General features: G+C 35.6%; 1 protein-coding gene across 2 annotated transcripts in view; it reads left to right on the top strand.

Annotated features, from left to right (window-relative positions):
- Nucleotides 1–9,371: 9,371 nt before the first annotated feature.
- LOC121026795 (thrombospondin type-1 domain-containing protein 7A-like) overlaps nt 9,372–17,972 on the top strand; it is a 55,407-nt gene continuing 46,806 nt past the window's right edge. Inside the window, exons 1-2 of one of the 2 annotated variants that reach the window (XM_040469581.1) lie at nt 9,372–9,397; nt 11,096–11,928. In XM_040469581.1, coding sequence (XP_040325515.1) covers nt 11,114–11,928 — 815 coding nt within the window. In that variant the 5' untranslated portion in view covers nt 9,372–9,397; nt 11,096–11,113. Of the gene's footprint in view, nt 9,398–11,094; nt 11,929–17,972 lie in introns of those variants that run through there. The other variant, XM_040469580.1, reaches the window with a different exon arrangement.

Here is a 17,972-nt window from a genome sequence, read left to right as displayed (position 1 = left end):
TGACAGCATATACTCATAGTAAATTTGATGTTGCTACCTTAAAGCCATTCTCTAGAGCAAGGTAGGAAAGATTAAATTAATGAATTGGCATATCTTCAAGTCTATGAAGTTTACATATTTTTATGATCAACAATTTCTATTTTTATTTTATATATATTTTGTTGCCAATTACATGTGTAATGGAATCTCATACAAACATCAAGTTTGTTTTTTTGTTATTTGGGGGAAAGAGGGGAGTGTAGTTAAATATTGTTTTGTAGAATGGCAGTGCAACTGCTCAAGTAGGTGTTTTTAATGTTGATATACATTAATGCTGTTAGTGCGCCATTTTGTTGTGTTGTAGTTGAAGGTCTAACAAATTTTATAAGCTTGGAAGGGAAACCCTGACTTTGTAGTTTATTATCTTGAAGAATACTTTTCCTTAAGAAATTAGTTTGGGCATCCCAGTTCTTGAATGGGACATTATTCAAAAGTTAAGGACTCTTCATTATGGCAACATGAATTCTCCATCTGGATTCGTCACATATAGCTAATATAACTTTTCTTTTTTTGGATGTTTAACTGCATCCTATGAAACAATAGAAATATTTGGGCCATTTATGGCTTTATATTTTTCTCTAGTCTTAAAAGATTAAACCTACTCTGTAATATAATAAAAATCAAATGAGATTATAGATGTGGAAGTATACTGTATACTGTACAAATAAATAAAATATAGTAATAACAAAGTATGGAAATAAAATGAAATACGGAAATAAAATCGAGGGATGAAGTATTTAAGCCGTTCTCATTTCCATGTTTTGATGCTAGTGAGTACCTTAAAATAATAGTTTTGTGTATTCTTGGTAAAATTACCTAACTATGGAGAAAATAAAATGTTCAAAGTTTGCCTTTAAACATACTCAAAATAAAATCCTGATGGGTTTAATATAGATGTTTTAAATGAATCTATAAAGAGAATGGAAGTTTTGTATAATTTAATGAGTAATGTCTATTTATATCTTTGTACTTGAAGATATTTTTCAGACTAAAAGCAACGGAAGAAGCATAAGATTGTGTTAGTGAAAAGCTTGCATGTTGAAAACATAAAAATCATCGTAACCAAAAAAGTAGGAAAGAGAACATACTACATTTTTAAAGGGCATAGAGAATGTTAATAGCACCAACAAACTGTATTAAGATAAAGAGCCATGATATCACTGGAAAATAAACTAATTGAACAAATCACAGAAGAGGAAATAATTATGTTCAAGGTCATATCTAATAAGAATTCAATTAAAACAATAGTGAACTGGGGGGCACCTAGGTGGTTCAGTCAGTTAAGCTTCCGTCTTCAGCTCAGGTCATGATCTCACGGTTTGTGGGTTTGAGCCCTGTATCGGTTCTGTGCTGACAGCTCAGACCCTGAAGCCTCCTTCAGACTCTGTGTTTCTGTCTCTGTCTCTCCCCTCCTTGAGTTCTGTCTCTCTCCCCCTCTCTCAAAAATAAACATTAAAAAAAATTTTTAATGGATTTGTTAAAGTAACAAAAATATTTATAGTAACAATGCTGATAAGGGTGTCATGATTATATTTCCACAAGTTTCTCAGAAAACTCAGTTAAGCAACGTGTATTTAAAAACTTTAAAATTCTCAGTACCCTTTCACCCAGTTACTCACTTTATTGGAATCTAGCCTAAAGAAATCATCACTGATGCATACAGACTTTAAAATACTAAGTCACGTAAAAATGAAAGTCTTTTTTGCATGAGGAAAAAAAACAACTTTATTATAAATATTTCTCATAATATTTTTTTTTAATTTTAACATACTCATTTTTGAGAGAGAGAGAGAGACAGAGTGTGAATGGGGGAGGGGCCGAGAGAGAGAGAGAGAGAGAGAGAGAGAGAGAGAGAGAATCTGAAGCAAGCTCCAGGCTTCACACTGTCAGCACACACCTGATGCAAGGCTTGAACTCAACAACTGTAAGATTATGATCTAAGCCCAAATTGGTTGCTTAACCCACTAAGCCAGGTGCTCCAATATTTCTCATAATGTTGATAACTCAGTCTTTGTTTCTCATAGCATTACAAGGTGATGGAACTTAATGATACGATTTATACTGTATTTTACAAATGGGGGAAACCAAGATCCAGAGAGGCTAAGTAACTTTCTTATGACACAAAAAACATGATAGGGACATAATATATTTGACAACTATAAAATCATCTCTCCTATCACTGATTCTTCATTCATTGTCTCATCAGATTTAAAGAGCTTGTTCTAATTTTGTACATTTAATTTTATATTCTTATATATTTTTTATTAAATTTTAATTACTTATTGAAGATGAAAGCTCATCTTGACTTACAGTGATCTCTCCTCATTCGCCAAACTGATTTGTCATTTGAGAGTTATATTTTAAATTAAAATGAAATGAAATTAAAACTCAAGTCAAAGAAGCTATGAGCTCTCCTTTTGTTTTACTTTTTAAAGAATTTTCATCTACTTTAGGTCAGTAAGCTAATCAAAATTTTATCTGTTTTGTGCTCATAAATATGTACAGAGGGGTCTCCTAGACAGACAACATGTTCATAATTAAATCAAGTGGTGTGATAACCAATGGCACAGCATGCCGGGCATTTGGATTACCAGTCTGTGAAACAATTTCAAGACCATTTAAGTCAAGGTGTTTGCTTCTACCCACAGTGAAATCCTTTGAAATGACCACATGAGTTCAAAATAAGCAAAATTATGTTTCAGTGCTGAGAAGGGGAAAGGATAACATCAATTCTCCAAAAGCTTGAGGGCTTTCTGGAGGCCACAGGACTCAAAGGGTTGGATTTAAAGGAATAAACACTGTCTTTATAGTTGAAATAGTCAAAGGATGGAACCTGCAAGGAAAGGGGTACATAAGATTTCCCCAATGGAAGTCCAAATCTGGAGAAATCACAGTCTGTAGATATCAGGGAGAAAACATACTCAGTAATTGCTGGTGGAAGGGAAACCTGGGACATTTTGGTGAGCTCTTCTGCCATACTAGATGTACCAAAGGCTTGAAAATTTGCAAAACTTTGAATTACCTGCCCTGTGTACAATAGATGTTCATTGTAGCATTCTCTATAATGTTTGAAACACTTGGGGAAAAGATCTAAATATCTACAAATAGACTCTGTTAGATAAATCATGGCAAATTGATACAACATAGTATGCAACCATGTATAGATCTAATTGTACAACTATGAAGAGCAAACAGGATTAACTCTCCAGTGGTCCAGTGTGTGTGTGTGTGTGTGTGTGTGTGTGTGTGTGTGTGTGTGTGTATCTGAGGCCTCCCTCACATCTATTAAAATGGAATTCTTTTTATAACATACTGTTAAATAAAAGTGCAGAATATAAAACAACTTATAGCAAGATCCCAAATTTATTTAAATATATTTTAATTGCCTAATAGGATGGCAGCAAATACATGACTAGTTGCCTTTAGTTCGTGGGATTTGTGAGGAATTTTTCTTCCTGTTAGCCTTGATTTCTTACTTTTCATATGCTGATTTGCTTGAGTAAAAACAAATAGAATTTTTAAAAATTCTGTGAATTGTGGATTTGAAAATAGGATATTGCACAGCATTTACGACATAGAATTCAGTATGTTACTAAGCTGCTTGTACACTTCTTGATCTTGGCAAACTAGGACATGCTGTTCCATAACCAAATCCAGGAGGGAAAATGCACTCTCTCATTTGAAGGATGCAAACACATTTAGTCAAACAAGAAACTAGCTCAGTTGAGAGTTTTATGGCAAACAAGGGCAGAAAGTAGTTTGCATAATTTTCTCATGCTTCTTTTATAGTGTTTATCTTTTATAAGGCTCTTTGGAACAGTTGCTGGCCACCTGTCAATAATGTATCCTTTTATAGACTCAAACTTTTATTGTTCTCATGCCCTTGACATACAATAAATAGTCTTGGAAGTAGTCAATATTGAATATGGTGGGCCAAATACTAATTTTAAATTTAGAAGGCCATCTTTTGTGGACTAAAATAGAGACTTTTGAATGGCACAAAGAGAATAAACATGTTATAAAATCCTGTTTAGCAGGAATAAAAATAAAGTAATTATTTTATGAACAATTTTGGGAAGTTAATTAACAATTATATTTGAAGTACTACTGTATGGAAAACTAAGCCAAGTAGCACTCCTTGAAATTTGTTTTTGGGAAATGTAATTCTGCAACAGTTACAAGTAAATATATTTGTATTGCGAGTCTGTCGATTACATAAATATTTGGGGGTGTGTAAATAGTTGCTTTAACTTCTTTTTAGTGACATTTCTCAATTTACATAAAATCTGTCAAGCTAAGTATTCTATGTATATTCATTGACCTAAATCCTAGAAAAGTATTGCATGATACTGAACGAGCACAATCCTACAAATCTGTATGTAGGAATACATTTCCATTCATAAAGAGATATTATCCAAGACCTTAAGCAGAAAGCTGGTTATCCTTTGTTTTTTTTTTCCCGTTAGATTCCAAGTTCCCCCTATGTAATCATGAACAAGAACAATAAATGAAATAAGGAAATATTTCTGTTCTTATTAAAAAGTGAACATCCCTACACACACACACACACACACACACACACACACACACACACACACACCACCTTTCCAACACTGCTACTTCCCATTCCTGGTAATATGAGCTATAAGGGTCCAGTTTAACATTTATGCAGACACATAGGAGGTAAATATCACATTCTCATATTGTACTTGGGAGAGGACTTCATATTTTGCTTGATAGAGTTTGCATATTGTGCTTCCCAATTGCACTTTCAAACATTTGTTTTTCTTGCAACATGGTAGCTAATTGGGTTCACAATTCTTAGCTGTCAAGAACAGTTTTAGATGTGGTCTCCTTCCTGTTCAGTGTGTGATTATTTTAAGACTGGAGGACAGAAGTAGACAGTCCTTCGTCGGGTGTACAATGGTAAAGATGTGGGTTTTTTTTGAAGAGGTCTATTAATTGGACACACATGCAATACCCAAGGTGTAGTGAAAAGATAAGACAGCAGTCAAAGTCTGCAAAGCAAATGAGCTTTTTCAGGTTCAACTGTGGTAAAATTGCCACCTCTACTTTCACTGGTGACTTCATGCATTTTATTTTACCTTACCTAGTGAGTATTTTTGTAGATCTCCATGGAATTTTCTGGGGATACCCTATCTCCTGGTTCTCAATGTAAATATACTTGGAATAAAATACACCCAAGAGTGTTGTCTGTGAATAGCTGGTTAATAGAATCTATGGTAATAGATTTTGGAAAGAAATTCAGTTGTATTGTATTTAGAATTAATGCCTTTAGTAGTTATCTAAACTTTAGAATTGCCTGCTCATTTTTACTGTATATGAAATAGTATAGAAATTTTCTTGAACTCGATTTCTTTCCTTCTCCTGGCACTGACATCAGTCATGTAAATGCTTTGAATATTATGGTCTGAAAACTTAATTCTCTCTTTTCTGAGCAAAACAGTTGAAATTCATACAAAAGCCAGACCTGAAAATTAAAACAAAATCAAACCAAATGTTGCAGAAGACCGGCAAATTCTCTACTATAGGGGTCATAGAGTCAGTCTAATGCAATAGGCAAACAGTTATTCAATCAATTGATTGAAATTGTGTTAAACATAATGTGAGAAACACATATTCTGAGAATATGTCAAAAGGGAACTCTAATACAGTATTAGTAAACCATGAGTCATTTTCAAAATAACCATCATACACTTTTATTTTTGAATAAATTTAGATGTAAGCCTGGAGTTGTAGCTATAACTTGGCTTGTAAGTTTCATATCTTTGTCATTTCTTTTCTAGGGCATTTTTAAAATTTAATAATTATCTACTGTTACATAGTTCTGCTTCATAACTTTGGAGGTTTTGGTTTTGGTAGGTGTATTTCCTTACTCAGCAATAACTAGCAGACTTGAAATCATTTCACACTTTGTATACTAAGATTTCTGTAATAAAATATTAGTTTTTATCAATTAAAATGCATCCATTAATAGTACCTAAACGTATATTAAAAGTCCAAATAAGTTCTAAATTTATAACTTTGCTATGAATTTTTTGTTTTTGTTTGTACTTTGAGGATAAAGGCCTCACTTCTTGTATTGTTGACTTTAGCTATTCTGACAAATATGAGGTGATACTGCACTGTAGTTGTGATTTGTATTTCCCTGATGATCACTGATGTTGAGCATCTTCTCATGTCTGTTGGCCATCTGGATGTCTTCTTTAGGAAAATGTCCGTTCATGTCTTCTGCCAGTTTTTCGTTGGATTATTTTTGGGGGTGTTGAATTTGATAACTTTTTTATAGATTTTGGATACTGTTTATTAGATATACCATTTGCAAATATCTTCTTCCATTCCATAGGTTGCATGTTAGTTTTGTTGATTGTTTCCTTCACTCTACATAAGCTTTTTGTCTTGATGTAGACCAAATAGTTTATTTTTGCTTTTGTTTCCCTTGCCTCAGAAGGCACATCTAGAAAGAAGTTGCTATGGCCATTGACAAAGAAGTAACTGCCTGTGTTCTCCTCTAGTATTTGTATGGTTTCAGGTCTCACATTCAGGTCTTTCATCCATTTTGAATTTATTTTTGTGTATGGTGTAAGAATGTGGTCCAGTTTCATTCTTTCGATGTTGCTGTCCAGTTTTCCTGATGCTGTTTGTTGAAGATAGTCTTTTTCCCATTGGATATTCTTTCCTGCTTTGTTTAAGATCAACTGACCATATAGTTGGGGTTTCATAACTGTATTTTCTTTTTTGTTTCATTGATCTATGTTTGTGTGTGTGTGTGTGTGTGTGTGTGTGTGTGTGTGTGTGCTGGTACCATACTGTTTTGATTGCTACAGCTTTGCAATACAGCTTGAAGCCTGGAATTTTGACACCTCTAGCTTTGCTTTGCTTTTTATAGATTGCTCTGGCTATTTGGTATCCTTTTGTAATTCCATATAAACTTGAGGATGGTTCTAGCTGTGTGAAAAATGCTGGTGGTATTTTGACAGGGCTTGCATTAAATGTGTAGATTCCTTTGGGTAGTAGAGACATTTTAACAGTTTGTTCTCCCAATCCATGAGCATCAAATGTCTTTCCATTATTTGTGTCATCTTCAGTTTCTTTCATCAATGTTTTATATTTTTCAGAGCACAGGTCTTTCACCTCTTGGGTTAGGTTGATTCCTGGGTATCTTACTGTTTTTGGTGCAATTGTAAATGGAATTGGTTCCTTAATTTCTCTTTCTGCTGCTTCATTATTGGTATATAGAAATGCAATAGATTTTTGTATGTTGATTTTGTATCCTACAACTGTTGAATTTGTGTATCACTTCTAGCAGTTTTTTGGTGGAGTCTTTTGCATTTTTTTATATAGAGTATCATGTCATTTGCAAACAGGGAAAATTTCACTTTGTCCTTGCTGATTTGGATGCCTTTTATTTTTTTTTAATTAAAAAAATGTTTTAAGTTTATTTATTTTTGAGTGAGAGAGAGAGAGACATAGTGCAAGCAGGGGAGGGGCACAGGGAAGAGGAAGACATAGAATCTGAAGCAGACTCCAGGCTCTGAGCTGTCAGCACAGAGTCCGACACGGGGCTCGAACTCACAAGCTGTGAGATCATGACCTGAGCCAAAGTCAGGCGCTTAACCAACTGAGCCACCCAGGTGCTCCCCTTTTGCTTCTTTTTTATGTCTGATTGCTGTGGTTAAGACTTCTAGTACTAGGTTAAATAACAGTGGTAAGATTGGGCATCACTGTCTTTTTCCTGACCATAGAGCAATACCTCTCAGTTTTTCCCCATTGAGGATGACATTAACTCTGGGTATTTAATATATGGCCTTTATGGGGCGCCTGGGTGGCGCAGTCGGTTAAGCGTCCGACTTCAGCCAGGTCATGATCTCGCGGTCCGTGAGTTCGAGCCCCGCGTCAGGCTCTGGGCTGATGGCTCAGAGCCTGGAGCCTGTTTCTGATTCTGTGTCTCCCTCTCTCTCTGCCCCTCCCCCGTTCATGCTCTGTCTCTCTCTGTCCCAAAAATAAATAAACGTTGAAAAAAAATTAAAAAAAAATATATGGCCTTTATTATGTTGAGGTATGTTCTCTCTAACCATACTTCAAGGATGTGGGGAAAGGGAGAACCCTTTTGCACTGCTGTTGGGAATGCAAACTGTGCAACTACTTTGGAAAAGAGTATGAAAGTTTCTCAGAAAGTTAAAAATAGAACTACTCTATGATCCAGCAGTTGTACTACTAAGTATTTACCCAAAGAATACAAAAATACTAATTCAGAGGGATACATACTTCCCTATGTTTATAGCAGCATTATCTATAATAGCCAAATTATGGAAAGAGCCCAAATGTCTCATGAATGAATGAATGAATGATGAATGAATGGATGAATGAGGAAGATGAGTGAATAAGGAAGATGTGACACACACACACATAATAGAATATTAGCCATATAAAAGAATAAAATCTTGCCATTTGCAATGACGTGGATGGAGCTAAAGAGTATTATACTAAGTGAAGCAACTCAGTAGGAAAAAGAGAAATACTATGTGATTTCATTCATATGTGAAATTTAAGAAACAAACAAGCACAGGGAAAAGAGAGATAAAGGCAAACCAAGAAACACACTCTTAACTATAGAGAACAAACTAATAGTTACCAGAAGGAATGTTGGGGGGAGGATGTGGCGATGGATTACATAGGTGATTAGGATTAAGGAGTGCCACTTGTGATGATGGCTGAGTGTTGTAAGTATTGAATCACTAAATTGCACACCTGAAACTAATATTACACTGTATACCTAAGTGGAATTTAAATTTAAACTTTAAAAAGAGACTAGCTTCTTAATAGTCCTAATCTGATTCATTAGTCTAATCTCATAATTAACATCAAAGATTGGAAAACAATAAAATATCAAGGAATTTTGCTTAATTGCCTCTGGGGTTTAGACTCTGGGTTATTTCAAGACACTTACACTTTGAAATTTATATGTGTATATATGGTTTGCTCCTAACTTGATGGTCCAACATAAATATACCTTTATATTCTTTGTTTAGAGTGGGAATAGAGATTATTGTTTTGTTTAAGCACAGTAGGAAACAGGAAAAAATGCCACAGATGTATGGAATTAAATCTAAAATTTTTTTACATATCCCTGTGTTCCTTTGAAAAGCATCTAGGTTTAGATTTCCAAACTGTATATTTAGAAAATTTCTCAGAGCATCAAGACACATGAATGTATAATTCCCTTTGACGAATTAAAAATAAAATTAAGATATCATCAGATATTGCATGATGACAGTTGTAGCAAACTCACTGACTTTCTTAGCTCATAAAGTTTTGACATCACTCTGGGAAGACTATTTCCCTAAATGTGTTTTAAGTCCCTTATAACTCTACATGTGAACTTCATAAAGTACTGAAATGGATATGCCAAATATCCATTTCATAGTTTCATGTAATAATGATTAGAAAGGATATTGACTGAAAATATTGTCCTGTTTACAACTCCGTTATTCCATTTGTAATGAAGTTGGCATCATCAAATTGTAAACATGTTCCTAGTTAAACAAAATTAAATGTTTACACATAATGAACACATTCTTCTTATTGCATTCTTTCTAGATTAGTTATTTTGCATAGGAATATCTAAGTCTCAAGCGCTGAGATCTAGGCTAAATCATAAAACTATAAGTCAGGACAAGAATCTGAAATCCAGCATATTTTTTTTTTATTCATTCAAGATGTGAACTTGGAAAATCACTTCCCCTTCTTGTCACCTGTTTTTCTCATCAGTGGAGTGAATCTGTTGGCTTCGTTTCATGGTTTTCACTTTCCAGCAGAAGTCTCATGTCTGACAAAATCTTATGCATAATATCAGCATATGTATAAATAAATAATAATAACGGAGCTTTTCTTATTGAACAACAATGATGCAGAAGGGCAGTGGAGTTTGGCTGGGGACCCTAGAGCCCAATCCTTTATGCTGGTCCTCACCTTCTGATACCACCTGTTGAAGATGACTCTAGGCTATGCCAAATAATCCCTCAAATTCCATGGACCATATTTTGAAAATCATGCAATTATATATGATCATTTTGTTTCTTTAAGATTCCAAAATAATTCTCAATTTCACAAATTGAGACGTCTCTCAAAACACTGGAATTCCTTTTGTAATTAAAAAAATGTGCAAATAAGAAGGTTTCAGTTTATGCTAAGAAGGATTCTAAGCTAAAAAGCTCACACTTCATTCTAAAGCCACTGACTTAAGTGTTCCATAAAACAGCTATATAATCCCCAATAGTTTCTATTTAGGAAACAAATAAATTGATTAAAACTCCCAAAAACCCTTTAACATACAGAAAATCATAAGAGTTCTTTAGTTAAATTTTAATTCTCCTGCCCATCTTTATCCTTCACTGGGGAGATGAGAAAAAATTAATTTGGAGGGGAGTAAATTTAAAGGCAGTATGTGCTTAAATGAAAATTTGTCACTTCCCAGCTTTGGTTACCAGAAAGTTAACACTTCTGTCAGTACACGCATATATACCCGCTAGACTCTTGTAGTCACAGTATGTGCAGAATTAGAAAATGAGAAAGAGGAGAATACGTTCTACAAAATCCTTAACTGCTCTGGAAAAGAGAAGCCTATAGGAGCTGAAGTTGTTCACAAGGGGCCACCTTCCTTGCCTGTTACTGACATGGATTTGATAGTTACAAGACGAGGAGTAATGTTTGCACTGTGACTAATTCCTGATGTCCTTTATGAGCAAGGGTCCTCCACCTAAAATTAAGGAAATGAAGAAAAGCAATCCTAATAATCCCAAAAGGACCTGAAATGAACGTGTCCCAGAAGTTACCGTATATAGACTCTGTGACATACTTCTCCCTTTGCAAAACTACTGAGTGCAGATCATTACCTTCCAGCAGTCATGTGCAGAGACCTACTTTATAACACTTCAGGGAGACTTAACGTACTAGATCTTGACATGTCTTTCCGGAAAGTGAAATAATTTACAGTTTTCTTCCAGTGGCACTGTTAACTCTTGTATCATTTTCAGGTCCGTGGGGCCGATGCATGGGAGATGAATGTGGCCCAGGAGGCATTCAAACCCGGGCTGTGTGGTGTGCTCATGTGGAAGGCTGGACAACGTTACACACAAACTGTAAACAGGCCGAGAGACCCAGTAATCAGCAAAACTGTTTCAAAGTGTGTGACTGGCACAAGGAGTTGTATGACTGGAGGCTGGGACCCTGGAATCACTGTCAGCCTGTGATTTCCAAAAGCCTGGAGAAACCCCTTGAGTGCGTTAAGGGGGAGGAAGGCATTCAGGTGAGAGAGATAACATGCATCCAGAAAGAGAAAGACATTCCAGCAGAGGATATCATTTGTGAGTACTTTGAGCCCAAACCTCTCCTGGAACAGGCCTGTCTCATCCCCTGCCAGCAAGACTGCATCGTGTCTGAGTTTTCTGCCTGGTCAGAATGCTCCAAGACGTGTGGCAGTGGGCTCCAGCACCGGACACGGCATGTGGTAGCACCACCCCAGTTTGGAGGCTCCGGCTGCCCGAACTTGACAGAGTTTCAGGTGTGCCAGTCCAGCCCATGTGAGGATGAAGAGACCATGTACAGCTTGCATGTGGGGCCCTGGAGCTCGTGCTCAATGCCTCACTCCAGACAAGTAAGACAGGCAAGGAGACGTGGGAAGAATAAAGAACGGGAAAAGGACCGAGGAAAAGGAGTGAAGGATCCAGAAGCCCGTGAACTTATTAAGAAGAAAAGAAACAGGAACAGACAGAACCGACAAGAGAACAAATATTGGGATATCCAGATTGGATATCAGACCAGAGAGGTTACGTGTACTAACAAGACGGGGAAGGCTGCCAATTTGAGGTAACATTTTATAACCGTTAACTGTGTGTGTGTCTCACTGTCCAAGCCATGGGCTAGAAAGTACTTAAGACTCTGCTGTACTAAGTCCTGAGATTCATATGTATACAACCTAGAATGAGCTACGCTCAAGCATAAGATTTTCTACTTAAGGCATTTGAGCTTTTGTGGGTTTCCTGACATTATTTCTGTTTTACTCATGTTTAGGCCCTGTACTACTAGAGTGAATTGAAACTTCGCTGTCCAAAAGCCATAGCATCAGTTAGTCTCCGTGAGAGGACACTACTTCTCTAAGTCAGTAGAACTGTTTCCACCTCCAATGGGGGAACAAGAAACTTACCCAGTAGCTGGAGTTTTGGGATTTTGAATTCATATACTTACTTTAGTGAGAGAAAAGCATACTTGTAATCTCTCCAAGTTCATAGCATTTTTAGAATTACCCTATAAACAAAATCTAAATAGCAACCCAGGGAGCTATACCTAAGAATAATTCTCTTTCACATTTTATAAAATGGAATAAATCTCCCCAGAGGGGGGGAAAAAAAGGAAGGACCAGAAAAAATTAAGTAGATGGTATTTAATCATGAGTAGTTTAGAAAACGTGTAATTAATTGGCTGCATGTTCTAGACAGAAATTATTTGTCAAATTATCTCTGGGTAAATAATGACTGTATTATGAAGGACTTTCTCATGTGTGATTTACTTGTTGTGAAAATATTCATTGAGGATTATTCATTGAGGATTATCTAAAGGATATGATGTTCTCTGGATATTCTAAATTTTGCTCTTGGATAAGCCAGACCATCTGGGAGTGTCTTATCTGGATCATTTGCATAATTGCTTTTTCTGAACTATTTATGCAGTTATGACTTGGACTAAACGGAGTGAAATTATGGTAGCATCAGTCAGAATTTTATATCATATTTATTGTAGAAATGACATTGAAAGTGTCATCTCCTCCATCACACAGTCTGTTCTCTTGATTAAAAACACATAAGATAAATTTCACAGAAGTCTCAACCCATGTGCTGCTGGCGAGCAGCTCAGTGGCTTTCCTCGTGGCCCTGGAAATCTTATACCAGATCACATGTGCCTGTTTGCTTTGGCTCCTGGGAACATGAATAGGACTGTGCGGCAGGCACGTTGCTTACTACCATAACCCGCTGGCTTCGTCTTTTTCTCTCCCCCATTATTTTCCTTCCTTCATTGCTACCTAGTGATTTTGCTATCTGTGGATTTTGAAAGCTGGTTTTAAAGCCTTTTTAGTGCAGGGTATAGTTTAAATAAATGAGTAAACAAATGAACACTTGACTTATCTAGACAGTAGTTTCTCTATAGCGTTCCTTTGGTCACCATTTTTAGGATATGTCCAGTCCTTCCCCTGTTTGTACTTAGACAGTTGTATTTTCTCTCAGCCACACCAGTAATCTTTCTTTTCTTCATCTCGTGGTATTGGTCCTGTCTTGGTCGGTCTTGGTCTCGTTAATGGTTGCTTGACATCTTGCCTTGATCCTCCAGGTTCCTACAACTCCTTACATGTATGTGTCTGTATATGTGTTCACTTCTGATTCTATATCCAGTTCAATCCCTGTTTTATTCTTTTCTGACTATTCTTATCCTAGTGATTTCCTGATCTCTTTTCCTGAAGTATTATAGTTATGTTAGTTACTTGGCCCGCACTAAGTAATTAAATGAGCCTCCAAGGCAACTTGAGGTGTCTCCTGCTGTCACTGAGTTAACGTGCTGTAGACATTTAATTTAATGTTGACCAGTCAATTAAAAGTATAATTAGGAAAGTACCTACCATTGCATAGAGCCTAATATTCCCATTTAGTTGTTTGAAATAAGCAAACACATTTAAAAATCAGCAAACACATTTAAAAATCAGTAGATCATTTGTCAGATGCTTAGATTCTATTAGAAATAGCCTATCTAACAACAAAATGGCAATTACCTATATGTTATAACTTATTAGGCCATAGATTAAGCTTTACATTAAATTGGTTATTAATGTCTCTTGCATTTAAGAATTATATATAAGAATATATATGAATAAATATATATGATTAAGAAAGTTAAAGTCTCAGGGAAGAAGGGACAAAAATCAGGTATTTTGACCTATGTTTTGCTCAAACTTTCCACCACATCAGTGAAGCTAATGAAATTAAGAGTAAATGGTCAATGCCAACAATTCTGCTTAATTGTAGCAGAATTACTGCCAGAACTTGCAAGTTGAAGATGATAGATCTGCCCTACTTGTTGCTTTCAAACAGACTGATATCAATAAGAATGAAAAATACAAATGAAAGTCTATTCTTTCATGACAATAGGAAACAGTCACAGTCTCAAGTCGCAAATGATTTAGAGATTTAGAGAATGTGATAAAATTAACTAACTGAAGGAAGACACTTAGAAGGGTGTTCTGTCTTTGCAACTTCTGTGAACACTCAAAATTTCTGAGTAGCCTGAACTTTGTGAGGGCTAAGCTAATGACACCTCATCACTATGGCATGGTCTGAGTTAAGAGAAAGGGCTGCTGGAACATCTTTGAGTTTGTTTGAAAACAGAATGGCATAATAGGCAAGACTGAATAAGAAGCTCACTATGCCATTACTGCCAAGAAAGGACTACCAGTTTGATGGACTGATGGACTAAAGGTTGGTGGCCAGTGGACAAGAATTCTAAATCACTACACACATACCAGGACACAAGGAGCTTCCCTATGAACTAGTTAGTGAGTTTCAGCCAAGCTTAAGTATAGTACTGCCCCAAGCCTAGAGTTGATACGAAAGTAAGGGCAAACATTTCTCCAAGAAACTAAAAATAGTAAAGGAAATATGATGTTTCCAAACCAAAAACAGAAAGAAGAGTTAAGAATATTGAATAAGCTTAACTCATGAATTGAATGAATGATTTGGCAGAGCTCAAATGGAGGGGAATTGGAAAACAAGAAGAAGTAGAATTAACATTAGAACTAAAAATGGAAAAATATCTTGTGAAGAAGAGGCAGTGATAGAACAGTTTAAGACCATATAACTGAACTGTAAATTTTAAAAAATGATGGTTATGGAAACAAGCAAGGGAGATCCCTATATGAAACTCTGGTGTTCCTGAAGGTAGGACCACGAGAAGAATTAGAATAGGAAAAAACAAAAACCAAACACCAAATGTAACAGGAAAAACAACACAAAGGTATCATAGAAGACATTCCTGAATTTAATCCATAGATTGAAATTGCACATGGGTAATAATTCTTCTAGAAGAGGTTGAAATAACATCCTTATGGAAGAACTGGTATAGAATAAAGAAAAAGAGATATCAGACTCTCAGCCAGCATAATACTCAAATTCTGAAACACTAGAAGTATTTCTGTTGTAGTAAAAAACAACAAAGGATAGCACATTAACTCCAGTCTTAGTTAACGTTGATCTGTAAGTACTAGTTAATGTAGTTGAAAAGAGAAAGAAGTAAAAATTGGAAAGCAGATTGGGGCGCCTGGGTGGCGCAGTCGGTTAGGCGTCCGACTTCAGCCAGGTCGCGATCTCGCGGTCCGTGAGTTCGAGCCCCGCGTCAGGCTCTGGGCTGATGGCTCAGAGCCTGGAACCTGTTTCCGATTCTGTGTCTCCCTCTCTCTCTGCCCCTCCCCCGTTCATGCTCTGTCTCTCTCTGTCCCAAAAATAAATAAACGTTGAAAAAAAATATAAAAAAAAAAAAATTGGAAAGCAGATGGAAAAATTAAGATTTTTTTCCCCCCAGAGATTATGAATATGCCCTGAAAAACTCAAGAGAATCAATTAAAAATATAAAAATAAAGTAACTCTTGGGGGGGGGGGTTGATTGACACAAAATAATATAAAAACAATCAACTTATTTCCTAAATACACATAACTATTAAACATGATGGAAACAGAAGATTAAAATATTCCACTTAAAAAAATTAAAAAGACAGAAATAAATCTGTGGATAAACCTAACTATAAAAGTTCTACACAGAACACCAGACTTGGAAACATAAAAAAGATGTGTGCCTATCCAGAACACTTACTAAATATACCCATGGTCCCCACATTTTTACTTTAAAACTTATAAGGGAAAAATAAGCATTACAAGACAGACCAAGAAAATTTTTAAAAAATAAAAGTAGAGAGAAAAAACTAATGTCCCCAAATAGTTACATGTATTTTATTCTATGAAAATAATAACAACAAATTTATGTAAGTGCATGAATAGATCAAACAGAAGTCTAGAAAGAAGATCTCCAAAACCCTATAAAACATTGCCTTTGGTGAGAAATTATTTAGTTTGTTTTGTTTGGGGGGCTGGTGCTTAACCATGTAAATGAATAAGAATTAAAAAGAAAAAGAAGAATAATTATATGCCTTTGATACTCATTATACCAAAACGAAGCCCAGGTATTTTCAGTACTTAAAAATTTTTCTTTATAATGCTAGAAGAAAGGGTAAAAATTTTAAAGGAAAAGGAGGATATTTTAGGTGACAGAATGCAGAGATCATGCAAGGAAATATTCAATTAGATTTTTAAAAAAGAGAAAATTTTGCTCAAGGAAAATATTAATGAAGTTAAAACCCAGGTAGCAAACTGAGAAAATATATTTGAACATTTACTTGGCAAAGAACTAATTTTCTTAATACTTAAAGAATTCATTAAGAAAAGGGTCAAAACGTAATTGAAAATGAGCTGAAAATTAAGAGACTGAAAAGACAAGTTACAGACTGGTAGAAAATGTTTTTGGAAGGCTTTGCTGATAAAGGACTGTTATCAAGAACATACAAAGAACTCTTAAAACTCAACAATAAGAAAACAAATAACCTTATTCAAAAATAGGCCATAGACCTTCCCACCTCACCAAAGAAGATACACAAATGGAAAAGAAGCATATGAAAAGATATATCATAGTAGATCAAGGAAATACACATTAAAACAATACAGAAATACGACTCCACACTTATTAAAATGCCCAAAATCCAGAACACTGGCAACACCAGGTGCTGGTGAAAATGTGACCATTGCTGGTAGGAATGCAAAATGGTTACAGTCATTTTTCAAGACAGCCTGCCAGTTTCTTATAACACTAAACATACTCTTTACCATATGATCTAGCAATTGTGCTCATTGGTATTTACCCAAAGGAACGGAAAACTTATATCCACACAGAAATCTACAGAGAGATGTTTATATAACAACTTTATTCACAGTTGCCAAAACATGAAGGCAACCAAGATGTCCTTGAGAAGATGAATGGATAAAAAGCTGTAACACATTCAGACAATGGAATATTATTCAGTGTTAAAAAGAAAGGAACTATGCATCCATGAAGAGACATGGAAGAAACTAAATGCATAATTACCAAGTGAAAGAAAAGGCTATATTCTGTGTGAATCCAACTATGTGACATTATGGAAAAGGCAAAACTGTGGAGACCATGAAAAGAGCAGCTGTGTTTTCAGGGTTAGGTGAGAGGGAGAGATGAACAGAGGGAGCACAAGGAATTTTAGGGGAATGAAACTATTCTGTATGATAGATATATGCCATTATACTTTTGCCCAAACCCATAAAATGTAGAACACCAAAGGTTAACTGCAGTGTAAACTATGGACTTTGAGTGATTATGATGTATTAATGTAAGTTCCATTCTAGTGAGTGACGTTGATATTGGGGGAGGCTATCCATGTATGAGGGCAGGGGGTTTATTTTTACTTTGCACTTAAGAGTACTTAAGAGTACTTTGCACTCAATTTTGCTGTGAACCTGTAACTGTTCTAAAAATTAAAATCAGCAAAGGACAGGATCAGGGCACAGAAAATATGCTAATCCTCAGTCATCATTAAGAAATTAAAAAAATTAAATCCCATTTTCACCTCTCAGATTAGTAAATAAAATGTTCCATAGTATGTCAGGGATCACTAAGACAGCCTCTTGTTTTGGTAATTCACTAGAAGGACTCACAGATTCAGCATATAGTTAAATTTATGTCTGAGATTCATCACAGTGAAAGGATACAAACCAAAATCATAAAGAAAAACTGGC

This window comes from Herpailurus yagouaroundi, unplaced genomic scaffold (assembly GCF_014898765.1).
Source record: "Herpailurus yagouaroundi ecotype Mexico unplaced genomic scaffold, PumYag 162485, whole genome shotgun sequence".
Classification (NCBI taxonomy): Eukaryota; Metazoa; Chordata; class Mammalia; order Carnivora; family Felidae; genus Herpailurus; species Herpailurus yagouaroundi.
The sequence above is the reverse complement of the archived record's forward strand: the minus strand, read 5'-3'. Positions and strand labels throughout refer to the sequence as shown.